The sequence below is a fragment of the Rhinoraja longicauda genome, chromosome 1, assembly GCF_053455715.1.
Source record: "Rhinoraja longicauda isolate Sanriku21f chromosome 1, sRhiLon1.1, whole genome shotgun sequence".
Taxonomy (NCBI): domain Eukaryota; kingdom Metazoa; phylum Chordata; class Chondrichthyes; order Rajiformes; family Arhynchobatidae; genus Rhinoraja; species Rhinoraja longicauda.
In genome coordinates this window covers 119904135-119931029 of record NC_135953.1, presented here as the reverse complement: position 1 = coordinate 119931029, position 26895 = coordinate 119904135, and the positions used below count along the sequence as shown (strand labels likewise).

The 26895-nt window shown below is 44.3% G+C and overlaps 2 protein-coding genes across 4 annotated transcripts in view; one reads left to right on the top strand and one right to left on the bottom strand.

Moving 5' to 3' along the window:
- Window positions 1–1523: 1523 nt before the first annotated feature.
- LOC144596724 (uncharacterized) overlaps window positions 1524–26895 on the bottom strand; it is a 25756-nt gene continuing 384 nt past the window's right edge. Inside the window, exons 2-5 of the mRNA XM_078405456.1 lie at window positions 12645–12893; window positions 9302–9405; window positions 1855–1951; window positions 1524–1695 (exon numbers count right to left, since the gene is read on the bottom strand). Coding sequence (XP_078261582.1) covers window positions 1896–1951; window positions 9302–9405; window positions 12645–12826 — 342 coding nt within the window. The 5' untranslated portion in view covers window positions 12827–12893 and the 3' untranslated portion in view covers window positions 1524–1695; window positions 1855–1895. The remainder of the gene's footprint in view (window positions 1696–1854; window positions 1952–9301; window positions 9406–12644; window positions 12894–26895) is intronic.
- spry1 (sprouty homolog 1, antagonist of FGF signaling (Drosophila)) overlaps window positions 23032–26895 on the top strand; it is a 16635-nt gene continuing 12771 nt past the window's right edge. For 2 of the 3 annotated variants that reach the window (XM_078405405.1, XM_078405394.1), the window contains exon 1: window positions 25745–26526. The gene's annotated coding sequence lies outside the window, so the exon portion shown is untranslated. Of the gene's footprint in view, window positions 23182–25744; window positions 26527–26895 lie in introns of those variants that run through there. The other variant, XM_078405425.1, reaches the window with a different exon arrangement.

The following is a 26895-nucleotide window of genomic DNA, read 5'->3' as shown; positions in this document are numbered from 1 at the left end:
ATTATTCCACTCCCATTAACAACTGTGGGACCTTGGGCACTGCCCTGATGAAGTCATGCAGCAATGTCTGAGTGATGAGATGAATGGTCTCAAACCTAGACCACTAAATGCACGACCTTTCTTTGGGTTAGGTATGCCTCGTGACAGAGGAGGGTTTTCTCACTGCTTTTCTTATTGATCCTTTATACTTTAGAGATGCAGCGCTGAACAGGCCCTTCGGCCCACCAAGTCTGCACTGACCGGCAATAAACCCCGTACACTAACATTATCTTACGCACCAGGGACAATTTACAATTTTACCAAAGTCAATTAACCTACAAAACTGCACATCTTTGGCATGTGGGAGGAAACTGGAGCACCTGGAGAAAACCCACGCAGTCACAGGAAGAAGGTACAAACTCCGTACAACCAGCATCCATAGTCAGGATCAAACCCAGGTCTTTGGCGCTGTATGGCAGCAACTCTACCGCTGCACCACTGTGCCGCCCCCAAAATTTGAAATTACATTGCACTACTTGATGCCATGCTTGGTTAAATGCTAACATGAGATAATCCCTTCCCTCCTCTGTTGATTGAGTGTGTGTGGATAGGATGGTAATTGATCAGACTGGATTTCACATTGCTTTTGTAGGTGTTCCCAGATCTATAAATTGAGCAATGTGTTGATTGGGGTCCATTTCTGACCATTCTTTTCGGCCTTTAATTGATTCAACCTAATATGTTCACATATTTTTCCTTAAATGTTTTAGTATTTTTCTCAGTCTAAATTCTTCCGAATGTTACTAAATTAACAATGAAAATGTCAGTTTCTTCTAAATTGCCAATTAAAAAATGCTCACGCCTTTGGGCTGTGTTAATGATGAGCAGATTGATGAATCAATCACATCATATCTGTCAATCAAAATAATCATCTCTGTCCCCTACCACTCCATTTTTCTATTACATGGAAACGACATCCGGATACTTGTATTAGTCATCCAGTCATTACTTGGTAGTGCCATGGTAAGACAGTATAGCATGCAATAGAATGCACAAACACATTAGATTCATGACCAGTATAATTGTGGACTTAGTTGAATGACCTCACAAAATATTTCAGCATCATTTTTAAAGTACTATTTCCTCTTTTGATAATCCTGATGTTTGAGGTTAATGTAATTTACACAACAGTTGTAGTGTAATTGCCATTTCTTCCAGTAATGCTGCGAAAATATGCATCTTGATTAATATCCACCTCCACTGTTAATCTGCATATGCAGATCATCTCATCCCATTCCTTCTCGCCTGAGACGTTGCCTGACCTGCTGAGTTACTCCAGCATTTTGTGAAATAAATACCTTCGATTTGTACCAGCATCTGCAGTTATTTTCTTACATCTCAGACAATGGAGTATTTACTCAACATGGGAAGGCCTTGATTCATTTTGTAAATGTATTAATAGTCACAATGTGGCGCGTCGGAAGAGGCCCGAAATAAAGGCGAGAAGCCGGGTATTTCGGGACGTTCTGTTTTATTATTCCTCGGTTATCAGACGGGTCGAGTCTGCCGGAATGGCTTCGCGCCCAAAACCTTGTCCTTATATACATGGTACCGGACCGCCCCCCTGGACTGGTCCATTCCCGTGCCGAGGGGTCGGTAGTAGTATGGCCCGACCCTTGGGAGCCGCCACAACAACACCATTCTTCTGATCTGCACCTGACAATAAAACAATAATGGAGAATAAAATCAAGGAGGAGGTCAGACCCTGTTCCCTCAGTGGGTTGTGGAGACGTGAGGAAAGCAAGATCAACTCACAAAGCATTATTATATCAGAGATAAACTAAATGACATTAGCAATGTATATCAGTACACTACCTTGCACCAAAGCACCTTGTACCGTTTACAGTTCCTTGTTTCTACCATGCGACTTTTTTCATTTCTTGGTAAATTACTTTGTCAGAGTTTTGTATCCCTGCAGGATGGGAATGAAATGTGGAAGAGAGTGTTAGCATGTGACAACAGTGCACAACGGTGCAGACACAGTAAAGAGATATCAGTTGGGAAGTTCAAGGACAAATGGAACCAGGTTTGTTTTCATTACCCTGATATTTCTTCATTTTGCAGGTTGAGCAGGGCCGTCTTAACGCATGGGCCTGATGGGCACTTGCCCGGGGGCCCACGAGCATAGGGGCCCCATGCTGATCTGTGTATGTTAAGTGACTTGCAATAAATAAATACTACTTTAAAAATGTAGGTTCAATAAGTGCTTTTTTCGCAACATTTTCGGTCACTAAGTGCTTCTCACAGCGATCTGTAAGTGCTTTTCGCAACAATGTAGCACCCTAAGTCCATCGCTAAGTGCTTTTCGGTAAGTGCTTTTTGCCGGCACGACAGGGGGGGGCTGGTAGGGAAAGGGGGGTGGGGGAGAGTAACGGTAGGGGCCCCAGTACACTGCTTTGCCCGGGGACCCATAATGCTGTAAAAACGGCCCTGAAGTTGAGGTGGATATTAGCTAAAGATGGAGCAACTTGACCACTTCAAATGCATTTAGCAGCAGTTTTTCTGGAACTGTTAAAGCTAAGACATGTTGTGGGATGGCCTTTTTCAGCTGTTTTTCGTTACCTGATGTACAACCTGTTTTTCTTTACCTGATGATTCCCATGAATGCTTTCTGTCTTTCTTAGGGTGCTTTTTAATATTACCATTGATACTGCTCAGGATTTGAGTAGGCGATAAAAGAATGAATAATGATGTGCTCACGAGGATTTTCCTATGGAACATAATTTAAAATTATTTTCATGGTATAATGGGAGAAAGGGACAACAAGATTATTCTTTTCCAGATAATGTGCAAATTGTACTTCAATTTTTAACATAATCCAATCTTATAGAAAAAAACAGTGTTCTCCCTGTCAGGTCAATAAAAACCAGGGTCAACAGGTGCCGACCAATGATAATTGTTGGATTGGCCAAAATGTACCCTTTAAATGTCTTCCCAAACCAATATTTGGCCTTTTGTTCAAAGTCAAATTTTTTGAGGCAAATGCAATGAAAGCAATTTGTTATAAAACTCTTGGCATAAAATTGCAGCAAAGCTTTGATGAATACCAGCTATTTAAATTTGAGTGCTTTATTTGGATTTAGAGAGATAAGACAAGGAGCTTCTATCTCGGTAGCTTCTAGCAGTTCAGTTGCTAAGGTGTGCTCTTCTGTCCAGTTAGCTTTAGGTTCTTTACCTTGGAGCATCAGCAGCTCACAATGGTCAAACTAGCAAGTGGATTGCAGCATCAATGATCATCTGTGACCTGGTGAACTAAATAAGATTTACTAAGGCTTCCTTTTGTTGGTCAGGATTGTGTCTTTAATCTGAGTTATACCAAAGAAGACAATTTTCAGTTACAGAAAAATTACCTTGTCATTGTTAATTTTAAGTCCAATATTTATTAACAGATGCACCAGTTCCAAAAAAGATGTATAGGTTTGTCACAGATTCCAATGACAAGAAACTAACCATTAAATCCTGCAACAAACTGTTATTGTTAACTCCAGTCATTCATATTACAAAAATAATGAGGCAATCATAAAACCCCTGTGCCAATAAAACCCAACTAAACCCATTTTCCCAAAGTGAAAATAAATTTATATCAAGCCAGCCCCTTTACAGAAATACTCCCAACTCAACTGGGATACTTACTGCCAAGAACATTTCTTTCCTTGGTATTTCCTGAATGGGATTGTGATTTATGAGGAAGTCAGAAAGAGGCTTCAAGGCAATTTGCACAAACAAAATGAAAGGACAAATACATGATTAATGCAATATGGTGTGGGTAAATGCAGAGTTATCCACTTCAGTAGGAAATACAGCAAGGGAGAGTATTCTGGAAAAGGTGATAGACTGGGAAATGTTGATGTGGAAAGGGACCTGTGTACCCTTGTACACCAAACTCTGAAAGCAACTATGCAGGTACACAAGGAGCAGGAGAGGGATGTCTTACAACTATACACAAGAAAATAGGAACAGGGGTAGGCCAGCGAACCTGCCCAGCCTGCTCCTCCACTCAGATATAATGTGGCTGGTGTATGCTGGCCTCGCCTCCTCTCTGTACAATGTACCATAGCCCTCAACAGACCACACCTGGAGTATCCTAGGCTACTTTGCCCAAGAAAGGATATACTTTCCATAGAAGTGGTGCAGGATGGTCATCTGAGAAGAGATAGGGTTCACTAGACCTGCATTCACTTGAATTTAAAGGAATAAAAAGGGAATCTCATTGACACTTGCAATATTCTGACAGGGCTAGACACTCTGGGTATTGAGAGGATGTTTTACCTAGGTGGACATCTGGAAATAAGGTGTCACAATCTCAGTATATGGGGTAAGTAACACCCCATGTAGTACTGAGACAAGAAGACTTTTTTCATTCTGAGAACATAATACAGTACAGCAAGGAACAGGCCCACATTGTCTGTGCCGACCAAGTAAAGCTAATCCGTTTTGCCTGCACATCCTAGTGGCTTAGTGTTCATTTTTGTGGCTCATAGTCAAGTGGTAGGTACGAGGATGTGTCCGAGAAAATGTAAAGTAGGGTCCCGACCAGGATTATCATCTTTTAATTTCCCTCCAGAGATGCTGCCTAACCCATCGAGTTCCATCAGCAGTTTTGCTTTTGCTTGAGATTTCAACATCTGCATTCTCTTATGTTTCGTGGTAGGTTGGTTAGATGTAAAAAAAAAAATATTCTGGAACCTATTTTCTAAAAGAGTAGTCAGCATATTTAATATGCACTGAATGGGCTTTTGATGAGTTGTGTCTGCATGCGTACAGATCAAATGCAGCAAAATAGTCAAAAACTTTTTCTACAAGACGGCCATTAATTTCCATTTCAATTTTTCGATTTCTTCTTCTGTTATGGGGCCACAATTGGCAACATCAGAAACAGTGAGATGATCTTTAATGCATCACTGCCTGGCATCTGTCCATGTGTATTTGGGAGGAGTTGATAGTTGCACCCATCTGCAGATTTATTTATCTGTTGAGTTATTATTAGCTGTCCCAATTGTGGTTTTAATAAGGTAACTTCCAATCATTCCATTAACATAAACCCATATTTATATCCCTGATCATAATAAGACCATAAAACATAGGAGAAGAATTAGGCCATTCAGCCCATCGAGTCTGCTCTGCCATTCGATCATGGCTGATCTATTTTTCCTCTCAGCCGCGTTCTCCTGCCTTCGTAACCTTTGACGCTCATGCTAATCAAGAACCCATCAACCTCCACTTTAAAAATCGCCAATGACTTGGCCTCCACCGCTGTCTTTGGAAATTAATTCTCCAGATTCACCACCCACTGGCTAAATAATGGTCAGAGCTGAGGCTGCAAAATTCTGTCCCAAATGATCAGATGTCTGGTAGTTATTCACAAAATGCTGGAGTAACTCAGCAGGTCAGGCAGCATCTCAGGAGAGAAGGAATAGGTGACGTTTCGGGTCGAGACCCTTCTTCAGACATGTCTGGTAGTGGTAGCTTTTCACTGTACCTTGGTACACGTGACAATAATAAATCTCAAATCCATTTATTTTTGCCTTGCATATAATCAGTGATTTGATTCTCCACAGCCCCCTTGGGAGAAGAATTCTTCAGTTAAAATTGTTGAAAATGTATTTTTTTGTTGAACTGACATTCCTCACATTATTGCAATCAAATATTAATCAGAAAATATAAATTTAAGAACCAATCTGTGGTAAACATTGAATAAGACCTCAGGTTGGCTCCATTCAGTCATAATCCATATGAATACATTCCAGATTCCAGGAATTTAAATGTGCAGGAATTTAAATGTGACCACTTCTGGTGGGACACATCGGTGCATATCCATAGCTTACTGAATGATCACTGAGTGTTGGGGGAAGGGGGAGCATGAAATTGAGCTCCTGCCTTGCCTTTACACTCAGGATATGCACAGATCTCTCTCTCTAAAAGTGGTCAAGTTTAAATTCCTGCATGTGTAAGGTTTAGTGAACCAGGAAGGATTTGGTTCAAGGACAGAATCTGGCACACAAGCAGGCCTTGTAGCCCGCTCCATTTAGGATTAAAATGTTTCTTCTGATTATTTACACGATTGTATTCAGTTTAAGATTTAATCTAAGGCTATCTGATGTCAATTTCCTCTCAATGACATTTATGAAGCTACAATTAAATTTAATGTATCCTGGAAATACTGGAGCAACTTTCCAGTAAAAGGCTCCAAATTACAGAATCAATGATGTAAGGAATAATAATTAATGAATGAGGAGGCAAAAAGACAGATAATAATATGACAATGGAAGAGGAAATGGCAATTACCTGCACTTATCAGTTAGGTATATACCAGGCATTTGAAATTATACAAAGAAATTATAAGGAGCAAAGTGATGTGTTATCATGCCATCAGCAAGACAGTGATATTCATTTAAGGTCAAAGATGAATTACAGTGAATGGAGTGGAATCTTAATAAGTGTATATTATAAGGTTGTCAATATTTTGCTTCCTTATGATTTATGAATAATTTATTGATTTTACACTCTTACTTTAATTCCCACAAATAATAAAGATATAAATTGCTCTCTTGCTTCCTGCCTGCAATTTATTCCCTTCCAACACAGTAGTCCTCTTTCAGTAAATTAACAGGATTGCAAGCATTGATTGCAAAATGATATTGTCACGTGGGGCCAGATTTGGTCAGCGGGTATCCTAAAAGCATGTCATGCATTGATGGGGTGAATCTGCCAGGTCTGAGGATCTGGTGCATTTACTACCTTTCATTTGCATTGTCTTGGAAGGTTCTAAATTCAAGCCCATCCCGTCATTGGCTCCAAATCAAAAACCCGAGGAGAAAATCAGTGTACAATTTCATGGCTGCACGTTGTCTTTCAGCTGCTACTCGAGCACTGGAGATAGAAATGTTTATTTTTTTCTCATGAATGAGGAGGAAAGGAGAAATTATAATTCTTGCCGGAACAATATTCTTCTTATCACTGGCATTGATACAGACTCTGCGACCATTGGGAGACTTCAGCCAGGTCTTTGCTGGCTTCAGCCAATTCTCTGCCTCAGAAGGCAGTGGAGGCCAATTCTCTGAATGCATTCAAGAGAGAGCTAGATAGAGCTCGTAAGGATAGCGGAGTCAGGGGGTATGGGGAGAAGGCAGGAACGGGGTACTGATTGAGAATGATCAGCCATGATCACATTGAATGGTGGTGCTGGCTCGAAGGGTCGAATGGCCTACTCCTGCACCTATTATCTATTGTACCAGCTTTCTTCAGGTTCTTCCACACACTGTGGTTTTCAATTAAAATATTTATTGAAAAATTAAGAGACTGGGTCCAACTCTCCCCACATCATTATTTCCAGATTCCAGTACAAATAAACATACTGGAGAGTAGAGAGAACCAGAGTCTGAAGAAGGGTCTTGACCCGAAGCGTCACCCATTCCTTTTCTCCGGAGATGCTGCCTGTCCCGCTGAGTTACTCCAGCATTTTATGTCTACATTGATTATTGCCTTTAACCCAGAAACACAAGAAATTGCAGATGCTGAATCTTGAGTAAAAAGCAAACCACATCAGTGTGATGAAAGGTCTCGACCTGAAATGTTATCTCACCGTTTCTCTCCACAGATGCTGCTTGATCCACAGAGTGCTTCCAGTAGTGTTATTTTAAAAAATTCAGCTGCACAGTGGCACATCAGTAGAGTTGCTGCCTTACAGCACCAGAGACCCGGATTCGATCCTGACCATGTGTGCAGTCTGTACGGAGTTTGTAAATTCTCCCTGGGTTTTCTCCGGGTGCTCCGGTTTTTTCCCACACTCCAAAGACATACAGGTTTGCAAGTTAATTTGGCTTTGGTAAACATTGTAAATTGTCCCTGGTGTGTAGGATCGTGCTGGTGTACAGTGTTAGAGGTGATCAAATTCGTCTCAACTGTCAGACTGATATTTTAGTCTCCAGTCAGTTGAATGGACTAAACGTAAATGAAATATTTTAGTTTAAAATTAATTGAACAAATTATGGGTGTCAAATTATGACTTGAAATGTGTGGTCGTAATATGCGTGGAAACAGATTTTCAAGAGAATTGGTTATATCCGTGAAAAAAGAGCAAAATTATAGCGTCGTGGGAAAAAGCAGAGGAAAGCACAAGCACAATGGGCCAAATGGCCTCCTACGTTGTATGATTTAAAATGGAATGAAAATAATTTCATTGGGAAAACGAGGAAAACAAGGGATTTTCAACCCAGAAGAAAGTTTTAATTAGAGACTCTTATTGAGGGTTGTTTACACAATTACTTGAAAGCAATTCTTGTGAATTGAACAGTCGGGATTACCGAAAAGCCATAATAGGCTGTTTGATTTGGGATTAGTTCCTGTCGGCAGAACATTTACAATTATAGTTAATTTAATATATAATGTGTTTGAATCCTCCAGTTAGAAACATGCTAAAGAGCCCCAAGGTTGTCTCCGCGGGTCCGACGCGCCTGTTGTATCACAAGAGGCCGTTTTTGGCAGCTGCCGCAATGGGTGCTTATCTGTAGCCGAGCTTCCACCCATGGTTTGTCATCAGAGGAACAAGTCTGGGGTTGTTTTAGAATCACTTACACTGAGAGGCTGAAGCGAAAGCCCTCTCCCATTCGTGACCTGCTGTGACTTTTACATTCCTATTGTTTACAGGTGAAGACACACAGTGAATAGCTTGTAAGCAGTTACGGTGACAGGGTGGTATTTTATGACTTGCTAGTGGTGGGGCGGCTCGATTACCTTCAACATGCGTGCGAGTGCAATTTTAAGACAGGATGTCCGACCAAAGAGTGGCTTTCAAAGTCCTCGACATGGGTCTCTTGCAAGAATATTGCGTGCGTGATACAAATTATACCGCGTTTGTAATGGCAAGTGTGCATCGTTTAAAATGCGAGAGAAAGAACAGAACGGGGCAGGGCAGGGGGAAAGGGGCGTTTGTAAGTAGAACAGTTTCGGTATATTAAGTTTTAAATAAGACAGCGACCTGTTGCGCCTCTTTGCAGACGACAAATCCATTGCACGGGATCAGATCCCCAGATATAAACCCTTGGTTTATCCGAGCGGAAAGGGCGTTCTACCGTCAAATTCAATTGTCCCTGAAATGATTCCAGCGCTTTCATCTCTTCTGCTTCACCAAGACACCCACCCGCCCACCCGCACCTGGACTGCCTGCTCTTTGTGTGCGAAGCTTCCTGACTTCAGTCTGAGCCTCTGCCAACTTTTTTTCTTCTTTTTTTTCCCGAGTCTGTGAAGTATTGAAGCAACTTACATTCTCGAAAATGGCTTGTGATTATTGTTCTTTTGTTAACATGTTCGTTACACTCAGCGGTATGTGCCACGGTTTCCAAAGCAGATAGTGCTAACGAGGAGGAACTGGGAAAGAATGAAAACAGAAATCATAGCTTTGAACTTCCTTTGCAAGATAAAGTGTAATCTCCTCCTTATCAGAAAGGGGAGGGGATGGGAAGATTTATTTCTCCGTCTGGACAAATTGTTTGTTTGTTTTTATGTCTTGTTGCTCTGTAAAGCGTCTTTGAGTTTCCTGAAAAGCGCTATATAAATTAAATGTATTATTATTATTATTATTATCATCAGTGGTGGAAGCACTATCCCAGCCTTCCGCATCCGCAGGAATGTTCCCCTGGTGAGCGGGGTGGGAAGCTCATTGACAATGGTGTCGTGAACATTGAATTCGCCAAAGACAGACACAAAAATGTCTGTTCGGACAGTCTGAAGAAGGGTTCCGATCGGAAACAGTACCTCTTCCTTCTCTCCATAAATGGTGCCCGAACGGCTGAGTTGCTCCAGCATTTTGTGCCGATCTTCGGTATCTAGGGCGTCAGAGATGTCCTCATTCTTCAGGAAACGGGGCTTCCCCTCTTCCATTATAGATGAGGCTCTCACTAGGGTCTCTTCTACATCCCGCAGCTCCGCTCTTGCTCCCCCACCCCTCACTCGTAACAAGGACAGAATCCCCCTTGTTCTCACTTACCACCCCACCAGCCAGCGTATCCAACAAATCATCCGCCAACATTTCCGTCACCTCCAACGGGACCCCACCACTGGCCATATCTTCCCATCCCCTCCCCGTTTTGCGTTCCGCAGAGACCGTTCCCTCCGTAACTCCCTGGTCCACTCGTCCCTACCCAAACCACCCCATCCCCGGGCACTTTCCCCTGCAACCGCACGAGATGCAACACCTGTCCCTTTACCTCCCCCCTCAACTCCATCCAAGGACCCAAACAGTCTTTCCAGGTGAGACAGAGGTTCACCTGCACCTCCTCCAACCTCATCTATTGCATCCGCTGCTCCAGATGTCAACTTATTTACATCGGCGAAACCAAACGCAGGCTCGGCGATCGCTTCGCTCAACACCTGCGCTCAGTCCGCGTTGGTCTCCCGGTGGCCGAGCACTTCAACTCCCCCTCCCATTCCCAGTCTGACCTTTCTGTCATGGGCCTCCTCCAGTGCCATAGTGAGGCCCACCGGAAATTGGAGGAACAGCACCTCATATTTCGCCTGGGCAGCTTGCAGCCCAGTGGTATGAACATCGACTTCTCCAACTTTAGATAGTTCCTCTGTCCGTCTCTTCCCCTCCTCCTTCCCAGATCTTCCTCTATCTTCCAGTCTCCACCTATATCCTTCCTTTGTCCCCGCCCCCCCTGACATCAGTCTGAAGAAGGTTCTCGACCCGAAACGTCACCCATTCCTTCTCTCCTGAGATGCTGCCTGACCTGCTGAGTTACTCCAGCATTTTGTGAATAAATACCTTCGGTATAAACCAGTATCTGCAGCTCCTTCCTCCATGTTGGGATGAGCATGCGGTTTTAACCAAGTCTCTTGGAGTCCACCCCCCACTCTTCCTGCATGGATTCCCTATTGCATTACTTCACATCTGGAAGATAGCCTACTGGACTTGATGGTCCCGATTCTCCACAGCCAGCGTCTCATATGATGCTACGTGTTTAAGGGCCAGAACAGACTCGTCCCACCAAATGGCAGAGATAACCACCTATCCCCAACATTTGCCTTCTGGGAAAGCTGTCCTGGTTTTCAGATGTTTCTGAAATCGCTGACGTATTCAAAAACTATTTGGAACAATTATAAAATATTAAAATGATGAAACCATTCAAGATACCAAAGTACCCAAAAGCACGCTGGGGTATAACATAGCCAAAACAAATTGAATGAAAATAAACAATAGGTAACCCATTACTAACAACCCCCCCCCTCCCCCCACACAAACACACGCACTCACACTTTTCTTTCCTCTCCACCCCCTTCCCTTGTGCCCCACCTAGACACTAAACTACACCCCCCCCACACCCCTACTTTCCTCCGTCTAATTTCACAATTCTTCATTGTAGTCTAACACCTTCTGCTTTTATTTCTGGCCTTTGTTCCAACCATGTTCCTCACCCCCCACCAACCTCTCTGCGTGTGGCCACACTTTGCCCTGCCTCTCCCTTCTTCCAGCTTTCTTCTTCCTACGATCAGGCTGAAGAATAGTCTCGACCCCCAAACCTCACCTATCTATGTTCTCCAGAGATGCCGCCCGACCCACCGAGTTACCGTGTGTTCACGTGTGAACACCATGTGTTCTTTTGTGTGTTAACAGCATCTGAAGCTCCTTGTTTTTACTAGTGAGCAAGCAGCTTGCCGAGCATATGCCACCTCTCGCCCAGTCATCTGCTTGAGTATGTGATTTGTAAGTTTGTCTCTGGCCACCAGATATGGAATCTACAGGAGCAAATGTGTCCTGATTGTGGGAATAAAAAGGAGGTGGCAATAGTGGAAAATATTCCCTGCTGGTGATCAGAGGTTCTCAGGAGACACCTTTTCTGGGCTGCAGTTATGAACAGTGGGTCTTGCACTGCCCCTGTTGACATTTAACATTCTGCCACTCTGGTTCCTTATTCATGTACAGCCAGACCTTCAGTATACTGTGAAGCAGTGAACTTTGAGAGGCCAAGTCGCTGCACCCAGACTCTCAAATATATTCAATACTCACTCTCGCTCTTTTCCCAAGATTTAGCAGGGATTGTAAAAACATGGATCAGTATTGTGCTGAAGTTAGACTCCCTGTAAAGAGATCTCCCAGTGATCTGAGATGGGCCATGACATTGAAATCAACCAAATGGCAGTAACCATTTTTATGCCAGTCCAATCTAGTTATTCCTGCCTGGATGACTTCATGAGATCCATCTTTCCACACAATTGATTGAGTGACATTGTGACAGAAAACCAATGGTGCCACGGATGTCAATTCAATGATTCTAAGTCAGAGCTGGTTCAATCTCCACATTATCCAAAAATAGACACAAAAAGTTGGAGTAACTCAGCGGGACAGATCGCATCTCTGGAGAGAAGGAATGGGTGACGTTTCAGGTCGAGACCCTTCTTCAGACGTCTCGACCCGAAACATCACCCATTCCTTCTTTCCGCAGATGCTGCCTGTCCTGCTGAGTTACTAAAGCTTTTTGTGTTTACGGTTTAAACCAGCATCTGCAGTTCCTACACATTTCTTTCTTTTTCCTTTGCTGTGCCTTTCCTGCCAACACATGGACGTAGATTTAAACTATGTTTATTCCAATTCCCATACTTTCGCTCACCTTGCTTTCCTCTCGAGTAGAACAAGGATAGAGTGCCCTTTGTCCTCAGCTTCCATCCCACCATGCTTTGCATTCAATAGATCATCCTCCATAGTTTCCAGCATTTTCAATGTGATGCCATCCTCAGACACATCTTCACCTCTACGTTCAACATTCCATGGGCCCATTCCTTCTGACTGCATGGTCCACTTCAGTTCAGTTTATTGTCATATGCACCAGGGTGCAATGAAATCCCTTGTTCACATGAAGCTGACAGAGTAAGCAAAATACAAACAGAAATGATAAATGCAGCAAACAAAATACAATGTCAAGTGCAAAACAGTGAAATAGTGCAAGATTGGAGTGCTAAAAAATCCAACTTAGTGCAAAGAAATTGGTGTTATACTTGGCCGCACTGTCGTGGGTGCACAGGTAGTAGAGCAACGGACTGAGCACACAACCCGAAGGGGCAAGTGTTGAAAGTTGGGGTGGAGATAATGTTCTGTGAAATTCTAAACAACTCCGATCTGCTAGTCAATAAATCCAGAAGCCAGTTACAGATGGCAGCACTATGACCAAAGTCCAGGAATTTAGAGACGAGCTTATGATTCTAATTAGTCTGCAAATGTGACTGGGCTTCCAGTTCCTGTCACTATAATTCTATATTCCTCTTCTCACTTGACCTCTCTGCTTTTGGCCGCTTACAAAGTCCCATAAAAAGCCCAATGTAAGCTCGAGGGACTGCCCCTGAACCTTTGCCTAGCCTGGTACATCCCCTAGCACTCAACATTAAATGTAACAATTTCAGATGTCCAGCCTTTCCAGTTGGCCAATCAGCCGACCAGTTCTGATAGAAGGCTTCAACTTCTGACATTAACTCCGTTTTTCTCTCTTTCCACAGATGCTGCCTGGCATACTGGTTATTTCCAGCATGATCTTTTATTTCAGATTTCGAGAAACTGCATTGTTTTATGTCTCATATTTCTAGCATTATTGTTCTTTCTCCTCAGTCCTCATTTGTCTTCTACTATTTGCACCTCCTCTTGACAAATGACCTGTCATTGATAAATATTCACCATCTTCTGTCAGCTGACAGCAGTAACTTTTGAGTCATTTGGCCTCTCTTGTTCTTCACATTTTCATGGACTATTCCTTTGACTTCTCCATCCCTTCCCTCCTCTCCAATTTTAAACATGGTTGATTTCTAGCTTTTCCCTGCTCGGATTAAGGGTGATGGACCTGAAACGTTAGCACTGTTTCTTTGTGCACAGAAGCTTCCTGACCAACTGAGTACTTGTGGCATTTTCTGATTTTATTTCAAATTTACACCCTCGTCCTCACCAGTGGAAATGGAAACAATTGTTATGGTATATTGTTATATTGCACCTAATATTGCTGGATAAAGCAATCCGTCACCTCTTTGATTGCAGATGTTATCTTGCACAAATACCCGGTGCAGAGAATTACTTAGGCATCACCCATATTTGGTGAATAAGCTGCATTCAAAATGTAATGCTCAACACTGCTGATTCAGCTGTGCATTCATAACCAGTGTACAGGAATTCCCAGCTTAACTGGTTGGCATGAAAAAACGATCACATTACATAATGTTTATGTGTGTTATCCTATTGGATTTGTAATATAAAATGGATTGATGAACATATGTATTCCTTACATAAATTATTCAGTGGCGCAGCGGTAGAGTTGCTGCTTTACAGCAGCAGAGACCTGGGTTTGATCCTGACTAAGTGCTGTATGTACGGAGTTTGTACGTTCTCCCAGTGACCGACATGGATTTTCTCTGAGAGTTCTGGTTTCCTCCCACACTCCAAATATGTACAGGTTTGTACGTTAATTGGCTTGGTGTAATTGTAAATTGTCCCAAGTGTGTAGGATAGTGTTAGTGTTAGTGTGTGTGGATTGCTCATTGGCGCGGACTCGGTGGGCCGAAGAGCCTGCTTTTGCTCTGTATCTCTAAACTAAACTAAGATCCTCTCTGCACCAGAGATGTTAATAGGGACAGATGGTCAGATGTGTATAGTGTGTAATAGAATGCTTTGCAAATTTGGGTGTCATTTCCAGGCAATTCAGTCACACACGCATAGTCCACATGAAGCGGATATTAAGAGTAAACATGAAGTCTGCTCTCATGTTATTTCCAGTGAACCTTCCTGAGTGGGTGTCAGTATGTGGTTACTAGACTTGCAAATGGGTGCATTTAGATGTTCTCAAAGTTAAAATTTGTCTCTCTGTGTAGACCTTCCTCAGACTCTCCAACATCCGTTTGTGACAGTGGCACCTCCCATCACTACCTATGATGCCAACCCATTTCGCCCACCTAACCTAATGCTCTGACCTGACACTCATTGTCATGGAATCCTGCACCACAGAAACAGGTCACTCAGCCTATGCCAACCCCAACCCCATTAAATACCCACCAGGTCAGGTAGCATCTCGGGAGAGAAGGAATGGGTGACGTTTCGGGTCGAGACCCTTCTCGACCCGAAACGTCACCCATTCCTTCTCTCCCGAGATGCTGCCTGACCTGCTGAGTTACTCCAGCATTTTGTGAATAAATCGATTTGTACCAGCATCTGCAGTTATTTTCTTATACCCATTAAATACCCATCTCTATCCATCTACATGGATCCCACTTGCATTCACTTGCTGTTTCAACACTGTGAAACAGACTGCAGCTTTGGAAATTCCACGTTCTGAAATCTAGAGGAGATTGTCAGTGATTCTAATCCCTACCATAGGTTGTGCTCTTTGGGAGACTTCAACAATAATCAAGGGAGATTATTGAATTGGTGAGATGGTGGGTTATTTCCAATCTATTCTCACCATACAGGAACCTCACAATCTTTGGCTAAACATGAAGTGTAGACAAAATTTCCTGGAACACCACGCCACAATTATTGTTCAACAAACTGCCATGCCCTAAATAGTAGATTATTGTTTATTATAATTCCTTTTTTTTGGCTATGCTATACTTCAGCGTGTTTTTGAGTGCTTTGGTATCTTGAATGGTTTAATCATTTTCAATATTTTAGAATTTATACAAATAGTTTTTGAATACGTCAGGAATTTCAGAAACATCTAAAAACCAGGACAGCTTGACCAGAAGGCAACGCTGGGGATTATCTCTGCCATTTGGTGGGACGGGTCCGTTCTGGCCCTTAAGCATAAGCAGGTAGCATCATATGAGACCCTGGCTGTGGAGGATCGGGATAATTAAGTCCAGTAGGCTATCTTCCAGATCTGAAGTAAGGCAATAGGGAATCCATGCAGGAAATGTGGGCAGTGGACTCCACTCGGTACAAGAGGAGACTTGGTTAAAACCGCATGCTCATCCATCATGGAGGAAGGAGCTGCAGATACTGGTTTATACCAAAGTCTGAACAACAGTTCTGACCCGAAACTTCACCTATTCCTTTACCCCAGAGATGCTCTCGGCTATAGGTTAATTTCATCCTCTATTTATGAGATAAACTGTTTATTAAACATTGAATTGTTTTGTTTTAGTTTAGAGATACAGCGTGGAAACAGGCAGGCCCTTTCGGCCCACCAGGTCCGCGCCGACCAGCGATCCCCGCACTTTAACACTATCCTATAACCCACTAGGGACAATTTTTACATTTACCCAGCCAATTAACCTACATACCTGTACGTCTTTGGAGTGTGGGAGGAAACCAAAGATCTCGGAGAAAACCCACGCAGGTCACGGGGAGAATGTACAAACTCCATACGGACAGACCCGGATCGAACCCGGGTCTCCGGCGCTGCATTAGCTGTAAGGCAGCAACTCTACCGCTGCGCCACCGTGCCGCAATGTTTAAACATTGATAAGTGATCATTCAAGTTACTAACCTTATTCTGACCGTTATTTGCTACTTTCTTATATCTACTGGATTTCCAAATTATATTTTCACTCCCACTCTCTGGCACCTCCAATTTCAAAGCCTTTACATTTCTTTGTCCGTGGTCTCCTCTCCTTTTAACCCCATTTACCCATGATCCACATGACCTAGTTTACAACGTATCCTCATAACATCCCTGGTCTTAGCCTATCAAAAGAAATGACTTAATTGTATCCAAACCTTCCCCATTCTCTCTGCAATTTAATGCTAACATTTTCTCTCTTTCCCAGATCTTTGACCTGAACAGTACATTCCATAACTCTTTGGATGGATGTCACCTGACCTGCTGAGTGGTTCCAGTACTTTCTGTTTTTATTTGCCATTTCCATCATAAGGCTTTATTTTTTATTTCATTTATTATCTGGATAAATAACAAGGTGATGTGCTTGCGATTCATTTGATTTATTGATTATTTTATTCAAATTCCTACCAACAATCCTATTTGATTCATCCAGTATCCATATTGCCCAGTGTGTAGAGAGGAACTGCAGATGCTGGTTTAAACCGAAGGTAGACACAAAATGCTGGAGTAACTCAGCGGGACAGGCAGCATCTCTGGAGAGAAGGAATGGGTGACGTTTCAGTTCGAGACCCCAGTAAGTTGTACACTGAGACAGTAGACATGGTCTCCAGATTTGGCTCCATTTGCAAGTCCCAATTGTTATAGATCTAGAGTTCCTAACCTGACTGTGAAGACCCGTTGTCATGTTGGTGTTGCAGGGTCGGCCAGGCCAAGAGTGGCCGTTAGTGTCCTCAACCGCTGCTCCGCCACTCTGTGCCGCTGCAGGCCATGTCCGGTCCAAGTGCTAGACCTCTTGGAGCGGCGCCCGGTCCAACCGAGCCCCAGGCTGCTGCAGGGCCTCCAGTGGCCCACTCCACTGTCGAGGCAGTGCACTGCTCCCACAGCCAGTCTGCTTACCAGTCGTCTGTCTGTCTGACTCCCTCCTCTCCGGTTCAAGTGGCGAGCAGGGGTCGTGCTCAACAGCTTACCTCGCTAGAAAGATTCTCGGTTCCCTGGCAGGCGAGCCGGGCCTGGTGTTGGGTATAGCTGCGGCTCGCTGGGAAGACCTCTGCTGCACAGCACCCCGGGGCTGAGTTTAATGCTCATCATGTGGTCTCCTCTACTTGTTTTCAGATTCCACCATGGCCTCAGCCCTCCTGATTTTAGAAGCTTTTAGAAGATTTTAGAAGATTTTAGAAAGCTTTGAAACCTTCAACATTTGGTGAATCTCCAATTCCACCCAGTTCTTCTCTCATTTCCCTTTGACTATAAGCTGTTTATGGGTTTAGCAGTTTAGCAATCCATCTTAAATGCTGTAAAGTTGAACTTGAAGTAACAAGGTGGAGACTTCATTGGTCAAGAAAACAGCCCTCAAAAAATGGGTTTAATAAGAATAAAATCCCTCAGAGAATTCAGTAAGAACTTGTAAGTCTAAGGCTCTAGACAATACAAATCTGTCTTTTCCTCTCTCTATGTTGATATAATCATTTAGGTACCTTCTGTACTAAAGCAAATGAAGAGAATTCATTGGTAAACCCAGTATGGCCATGTAAAAGGCTAATTAATTACAGCATGGGTGAGCATGATGAATTATATTGTATTTTGTTAAGAGAAAAAATAATTATTGGAAAGTTATGGTCTGCATAAAGTATGAGAGCAAGTGTTCTTAAAGATCAATCATGCAAATCACAAGAACTAATAATATAGGTTTATAAGGACATCTGAAAAATCTGCCAGGAGGATTTATTTCCAGAAGCTCAATTTGGATTTCCTCTGGGTCCTCTTATTCCTTTCATGTTCCAGAGACATGCAGGTTGGAAGTTCAACTGACCACTGTAAATTACTCCCAGTGTGTAGAAAATGGGGGAGTTAATGGGAATGTGGAAAGAATAAAAGTGGATGAGTGTAGTATTAGTGTAAATGGGTGGGAGGTGGTTCGAGGTGACATGACAGATCAAAGGGCCTTTCGCTATTCTGCATGACTCTCTAATTCTATGACCATCTGTTCCCTGGGTTTGACTATATTAACCAAGGTTTGTTGGTCCCACAGGCACCAAACTGCAGCTTTGGATGGTGGTGAGGAAACCCACTTGTGTGGTCCTTCCAAGGCTCAGAGACCCAGCACCTTTGGGAGGAGGCTGTCATCCATCTCCTTTTTGATTGTCCCTCTGCACAGAAGTCATGGTAAGGGATGCATTGGTGTTTTTCCTGTTTCCTTCCCAAGAGCTTGATATCACAGCATTCTGTCATTTCTCGGCTGCACAAAGGATGCATACTGACTCAGGGCACCACCTCCCCAAAATATCATTGGACGTTGGAGCAATGAAATTCATACTTGCAGCATCATGATAGGCCCGTGAACACAACACTCAAGAGAAAACAAGATCAATACATTAATAACCCCAATACTAGTGCAAGAACAGAAGTGAAAAGAACAGGAGGTACAGAAGTGTGAAAAGGCACACCTCCAGCTTCAGAGACAATTTCTTTCCAGCCGTAATCAGGCAATGGATCCAACCTATCAACAACTAGAGAATTGTCATGAGCTGCTATCTACCTCATTGAAGACCCGTGAATTATCTTTCATCAAACTTTACTGGACTTTGTCTTGCACTAAACTTTATATTCTTTGTCCTGTATCTGTATACTGTGGACGGCTCTCGATTGTAATCATGTATAGTCTTTCCGCTGATAGGTTAGCATGCATCAAAAAAGGTTTTCACTGTACCTCAGTACGCGTGACAATAAACTAAACTAAAAATACCCTCAACTCCTCAATGCAACCAGACAGTCCACGGTGCATAGTTTAATTAGTGTTGTGTAGTGTTTACGAACTGATGGTTGTTGGGAAGAAGCTGGTGGTCACAGTTTTAAGACACCTATACTGTAGTTTAGTTTAGTTTATTGTCACGTGTACCTAAACCAGGGTTTAAAAAAACTGCTTCTGAAATGGCTGTGTGAGTTCCATTATCCAGAGTGCCGACAAACTTAATTTTCCTTTATTGCTTCCATAAATCATCAACCACCAGCAGGATCAGCAAGCCAGTGCTGGTGTTGTCTCCTTGGCCAACATTCCCATCACACAAGCTGCAATCGGTCAATTTAATTGAATTGGTATGCCCAACACCTGCAGAAGCGTCTTGACCTGAAACGTCACCTATCCATTTCCTCCATAGATTCTGCCTGACCCACCGAGAAACCCCAGCACTTTATGTTTTACTCAAGACGACAGCATCTGAATTTCCTGGAGTTACCAGACTCCTGACACTGACAAAAAATTCTTGAAGAAGTGTCATGTTGCAATTGTCTTGTGGAAATCCTGAATCCATGATCACTCAAATCGGAGAAGGAGGGTAATGATGACATTGAGAACGTCAACTCCAGCTAGATAGAGCTCTTAAGCTCTTAAGGATAGCGGAGTCAGGGGGTATGGGGAGAAGGCAGGAACCAGGTACTGATTGAGAATGATCAGCCATGATCACATTGAATGGCGGTGCTGGCTCGAGGGGCCGAATGGCCTACTCCTTCACCTATTGTCTATTGTCATATTTAGCAGGCACAACTATCTCACTCATCTTCCTTTTTGAGATTCCACTCGGAAAATCGCTACCAGAACACTTTGTGGCTTGAGATTCCTTCTGTCATAGTCATAGAGTGATACAGTGTGGAAACAGGCCCTTCGGCTCAACTTTCCCACACCGGCCAAAAAGCCCCAGCTACACTAGTCCCACTTGCCTGTGCTTTGTCCATATCCCTCCAAACCTGTCCTACCCATGTACCTGTCTAACTGTTTCTTAAATGATGGGATAGTCCCAGCCTCAACTACCTCCTCTGGTAGCTTGTTCCATACACCCACAACGCCCTTTATCACTTTTTCACCTCCTCCCTCCAGTCATTCATCTTACCCCAAGCAACCTCTGCCCATTCTGTGAGTCATACTGTTTTGCAAGGGGAATCCCTAATCCAACAACACCGAGAAACAGGTTTGTGCAGAAGCTTTGAAGTCAACAAAAAAAATTCCTACAGTACTTGTAACACCACTCCCTGTGCCCTTCTGCATCTTGAAACCGCTATGGAGAATATTAGGTGCTTGTAGATACACAGCAACTGCCTGAGAAAACCAGCATTGATCGATTATTAATTTTTAAAAAATCTCCAGATGCTGAAAATCTTAAAAGAAAACAGAAAATACTGAAAAATCTCAGCAGATTTGACAGCATCTGTGGAAAGGGGAGAGGAGGTAATTGAGCCTGGGGCTATCCCAATGTTTAAGAAACAGTTAGACAAGTACATGGATAGGACAGGTTTGGAGGGATATGGACCAAACGCAGGCAGGTCGGACTGGTGTAGCTGGGATATGTTGGCCGGTGTGGGCAAGTTGGGCTGAAGGGTCTGTTTCCACACTGTATTACAAGCCTGTCCACCAGACGGTTCCTGTCCCACCCACCACAGAGTCTGCTGGTCCCACATTGGCCTCATCAGCCAGCAAAGAAGCACAGAAGTGAAGTAGTAGCAAGTCTTTCTTATCCAGAAGGACAGGCTAGGAAGATAATGTAAACAGCATTATGGCCATAGTTGTATTGAATTAAAATGATGAATTCAAAGCAGAGACACAAGAGATTGCAGATGCTGGAGTCTAGAGCAAAATAAAACTGTTGGCGAAACTCAGCAGATTGAACAGCACCAGAAGGAAAAGGATTTGTCGATATTTTGGGTTGAGACCCTGCATAAGGACGTTCCGTGTAGAGGAAAGGTAGCTGGTATAAAGAGGAGAGGGAAAGGGGCATGATGGGGGGGGGGCTAGTTGGGCCAGGGAGGGGCTAGAGATGACGGGCAGAAAAAACAAGTAGGGGGAAGGGAGGGTGAAGGTGAGGCTAGAGGCTGGGGAGTTATGAATTGGGAGACAAAGGCTACAAGTGCTGCAATTTGATAAGTAATGATGGTGATAATTAGAAACTTTCAAGGCTTCAAGGATGATATAGGCAGATGGAATCAGATGGGAAGTATGTAGGTGGTAATTGGATGGAACCAGAATGGGAGGGAGGCAAAAATCAATGAGTGAGATGGAGACGATGGGCTGGAGAGGGATACAGATAAGGCAACACAAATGGAAGGACCAGCAGTGAATTGGAAGGAGAAACGAATACAGAGGGTAGACACAAAATGCTGGAGTAACTCAGCGGGACAGGCAGCATCTCTGGAGAGAAGGAATGGGTGATGTTTCCGGTCGAGACCCTCTTCAGACTAGGGAGGGTAAGGGTTTCCTGAAATTGGAAAATCTGGACGGAGTTCATACCATTTAGATTTAAACTATCTAGGTGGAATATAAAGTATTATTTGTCTAATTCAAAGCAAATTATTTTCAACGAACCCTTTCTGTAACGTTCTGGTGAAGGATTTCCTCAGCATAACTTTGTATCTGCGTCCCTCTCAGGTTTTGCCTACTGAATACCGCTCTGTTTTTACTTTGGGCAAAAAGATAGAGATGAGTGGGTGGGTGGGGTGGTGGAGGGGATGAAGCGTGAGATCAACTCGGGCAGAAATTTATAGGAAGGAGCTGCAGATGCTGGTTTCCACCGAAGATAGACACAACATGCTGGAGTAACTCAGCGGGACAGGCAACATCTCGGGATAGAAGGAATGGGTGACGTTTCGGGTCGAGACCCTTCTTCAGAAATGCATTCAGTTAAATCTGATTATGACTGCAGACTCTTGATACGGCTTTAACACAGAAGGTGGGTTTTCTTTTGCGTGTCTGATTTAGCTGAAGAGTGGATAGGTCGTTGGGGCAGTAATGGTGTCTCTTTAAATCCGATCCGTAGTTCCTGCAGAACTTGGCGTTGTCTTTTATAGCCTTTGAAGCCCTATTTGGTGAGTTCCTTCGCCTCGGGCCCTGACATCTTCTCGCCTGATGAAATCCGTGATAACTGGTTTGGAAGAGATGATGGGCTAACAGATAAATCCCTTAATTTCTTTAAACGGGTCTTCAGCCGTTCCGGTGTGAAAGAGCGGCTTAATGATCAGTCAGACTACAGATGAAAGGGAAGCCAGAGGGTTAATGAATGAGCGATTTCCTGCACAAATGAAACCAGCCAAAGAGCCACAGATCGCCTCAAAGAAACACTCAACAGGCAGAGCAACAACAAAGGAAGCGTCTGCTTTTAATAATGTACATCTACTGTATTCAATGTGAAGGGCTAGTATGTTCTACCAGACTATTAAATATATTATTATTAAACATAATTTTGCGTGGGCGCGTTCCCTCCAACTGTTTATCTCCTATCTATAAAACAGCCTATGCCACGTCGCAATTGCAATTCGAGAAATAAGTGCAACCAGGAATGATTTAACATTACACATAAATTATACGTGGAGACACTCGTTGTCGGCTCCCCGCCCCGTGCAGAAGGTTACATGGATTGACATTAATATTCTCCGCATGTGTTCAGTGACAGGAGACGGTTGTTTAGGTGCATTCAGATGACTGGAGCAACAACAAAAGAGTGGTTTAGGATGTCGGGTTTTCCCCCGGTGCGATCTCTGGATAAAGGCATCATCCAGAAGAAGGCTGGAGACTGCTGAAAACATTCAGGTCCTTATCACCTGCATCCTTGCTATTCCAATGAGCGGAAATTTGGTAAGTGGAATTGGTGGGGGTGGGGGGGGTAACATACGAAGTTCAGAAGTTTTAAAGTTTATGTTTACTTATGACCCTGGGATGCGAGGTTTAGTCCTCACAGACGATCTTTTAATGAATGTTTTCTCTGGCCTTCTTTGAGTAAACCACATTCGTTTTTCTCATCTGAAAGCTTTTATAATGTAAACCAGCAGGATGTGATAGGGGAGGAATTGCGCTGGATTCCGGTCTGCGGTTTATTTTACAAATGAATAATAAAACCACTGACGGCCCAAGGCATTGAACGACGCTGATGCCTTTCCTCCAAGGGCTCATTGAACATTTCGAATATTTTTTTTCTTGGTAGCACATGAAGGTTACGCGTGTGAGCGTAGGGACTAGTGTACGTCGACATCAGAAATGTTTTAAATAAGAACAAAATGTAAACCTTCTTAAAATGTAATTAAAAGAGGATGCAACCTATTAAAATGTGGTTTAAATAGGCGTTCTCAATAGCTATAGCAACTTCCCAATAACAACACAAAAGTGCTGGAGTAGACACAAAATGCTAGAGTAACTCAGCGGGTCAGGCAGCACTCTGGAGAATAAGAATAGTTGACGTTCCGGGTCGAGACCCTACTGCAGACTTCTTCAGGACACTGAAGAAGGATCTCAACCCGAAATGTCACCTATCCTTTTCTGCCTGACCCGCTGAATTACTCCAGCATTTTGTGTCTATCTTCGGTGTAAATCAGCATTTGCAGTTCATTCCTTCACAAGTGCTGGAGTAACTCAGTGGGCCAGGCGGCATCTCAGGAGAACATGGATAGGCGACGTTTCGGGTGGAGAACCTGGTTTCGGGTGGAGAACCGAAATGTCACTACCATTCTCCAGAGATGCTGCCTGACCCGCTGAGTTACTCTCGCACTTTGTGTCCTTTTGTGCATTTGACGCATCCTTTTGTGCATCATCTGCAGTTCTTTGTTTCTATATTTTAACTTTCCAAAGTTGTCTTCGTTTTGTTTATACTGCAATTAAATTAAACTGAGCAAACTTGCCAAGGGAATATAAATGGTTTAAAGTGTATTGGGTTGATGTTGGCAATTTTACGCTGTCAGATTGACATCTGAGTGAAAGCAGACCAATGGATGGGGAAGATATGTACAAAAAGCTGGAGTAATTTAGCGGGTCGGACAGCATCCCTGGAGAAAAGGGATAGGTGACGTTTGGGGTCGAGACTATTTTTCAGACTGAGAGTCAGGAGAGAGGGAAACTAGAGGTTTGAAAAGGTACGGAACAAATCAGAACCGACACCGATGGTCAAGGAGCCCACAATAGTCCATTGTTGGCCGTGGAAGAGGTGAAATCGAAGGGATATGCACTGTCTGTATAACCCGTTTAAACCTAGCCCACAGCCAACAATGGATCGTTTCCTTGATCATTGTTACTTTTTTGCATCTCTTTCATAAATTTGTTCTATATCGCTCCATATCGCCGTCTATATCCCTCCTTTCCCCTGACTCTCAGTCTGAAGAAGGGTCTCGACCCGAAACGTCACCTATTCCTTCTCTCCAGAGATGCTGCCTGACCCGCTGAGTTACTCCAGCTTTTTGTGTCCATCCTCGGTGCAAACCGTCATCTGTAGTTCCTTCCTGCACAATGGACGAGGAATGCAGCCTTGGCAGTGCTGTAGTGCGGTCAGCAGGTGGCCGGATGCGCCGCTTCCTCAGTCCCCTCTAAGGAGAGGGTGGAATCCTCCCAGACTGGCTTCCAGCATTGCACCCGCAGTCCCCACTGTCTCCACCAAAGGTTGATGCAAAATGCTGGAGTAACTCAACGAGACGCCGCCTGCTCTGTCCAGTCCAGCCCCGTCCCGTCCTGTCCCACTGAGTTACTCCAGCACTTTGTGTCTATCTTCAGTGTAAACCTGCACCTGCAGTTCCTTCCCCACACATTCCCCACTGTCTCCACCAAAGGTAGAAGCTAAATGCTGGAGTAACTCAAGGAGACACCGCCGCCTGTCCTGTCCAGTCCAGTCCTGTTGAGTTACTCCAGCACTTTGTGTCTATCTTCAGTGTAAAACCTGCACCTGCAGTTCCTTCCCCACACATTCCCCACTGTCTCCACCAAAGGTAGACACAAAATGCTGGAGTAACTCAAGGAGACGCCGCCGCCTGTCCCGTCCCGTCCCGTTGAGTTACTCCAGCACTTTGTGTCTATCTTCAATGCAAACCTGCACCTGCAGTTCCTTCCCCACACATTCCCCACTGTCTCCACCAAAGGTAGACACAAAATGCTGGAGTAACTCAAGGAGACACTGCCTGCAGAGACGCCGCCTGTCCAGTCCCGTCCTGTTGAGTTACTCCAGCACTTTGGTGTCTATCTTCAGTGCAAACCTGCACCTGCAGTTCCTCCACCAACCCGCTGCCCGCGAGCAGCGTGTCTCTCCCCCCCCAGCTCCTCCAATGGGGGCGCGGCGAGCCCCGGCGCGACCAATCAGCGGCGGCCGGATATGTAGCATCCTCTTTATTTCCGCTCGCGGTGACGCGGGGGACCAATGGGCGAGGCTGGAATGCCGAGGGGCGGCCAATGGGAGCGAGGGGAATGTGGTGTGTGTTGGGCTGGTCGGCGGCGCCACAACAATCCCGGGAGCAGCGGGACACGGCAGGGGTTGGCAGTGCGGTGCAGAGTGGTGCAGAGCGGAGCACAACAGCGCTCGTCCCCCACCCCACCGTCCCCCCACAGCAACCCTGCCTGCACACCATCGCACACAGCCGGCCGGGCCGTCCGTCCCAAACACACGCAGCACCCGGCCGCGAAGTCTGCAAACCCCAAGCGCACTCTTCCACGCCAAGACGAGACGAGATTCGCGATATATACATACAAACCCGTGCAGCCGCACAGCGCGCTGCTGACAGCTTCGCCCTCCCTGGGAGACCCGCCGTGCACAACGCTCGCCGCGTCCCGTGGAGAGAGAGAGGATCCCGCAGGGGAATGGGAAGCAGCCCGCTGACAAGCCGCGGCGCGATGCTGTGTGGAGAGCGCCGGTGAGGACATACCCACAGGCTGTTTGGACATTGTGGTGGATAAGCGCTGCGCGAAGGTGAAGGGAGCTTGCTTGCTCCGGTGCGCAGCACTAGCAGACCCGGGAGTCCCACTTCCACGGGCAGGAGTACTCGTGTGTCTCTGTTGCTGGCACGTTGCTCTTACCGAGTCCACTCTCCACTTGTTTCGTCCCGATGTCTTAACGCGGTGACTACTGTTCATTTAAACAAAAAAACCAAGACTTGAGACTGGGCCCATCTTCTGGAATAGACTATATCACACAATAACATGGATTTGCATTTGGTGGATATATGGAAATAGGTAAGATTCCTCCAGATTAAATAATTGAACTGTTGTTTCAATGATTTTTACAAAAGCTTCATTGCGCACATATTATTTAAAACATATATTTTCCTCAATGAAAGCATAAAACAAACTTTTTTAAAATCTTGCCGACGGCATATGTTCTTCGGAATGAATCCACTTCCATTTGTGAAAATGCCCAATGTTGTTTAATGACCCCAGTGTTGTCACTTGGAAAGTCCGCCCTCGTGTGGTGTTCTCTGAGCGCTGGCTTGCTGTTACTCTGCCGGGTTCATTCATAATTTCTCCCCCTCCCCCGTCTCTCTCTCTCTCTCTCTCTCACTCTCCCCCTCCCTCCCTCTTCACCACCAATTTCCTGCACTGGGT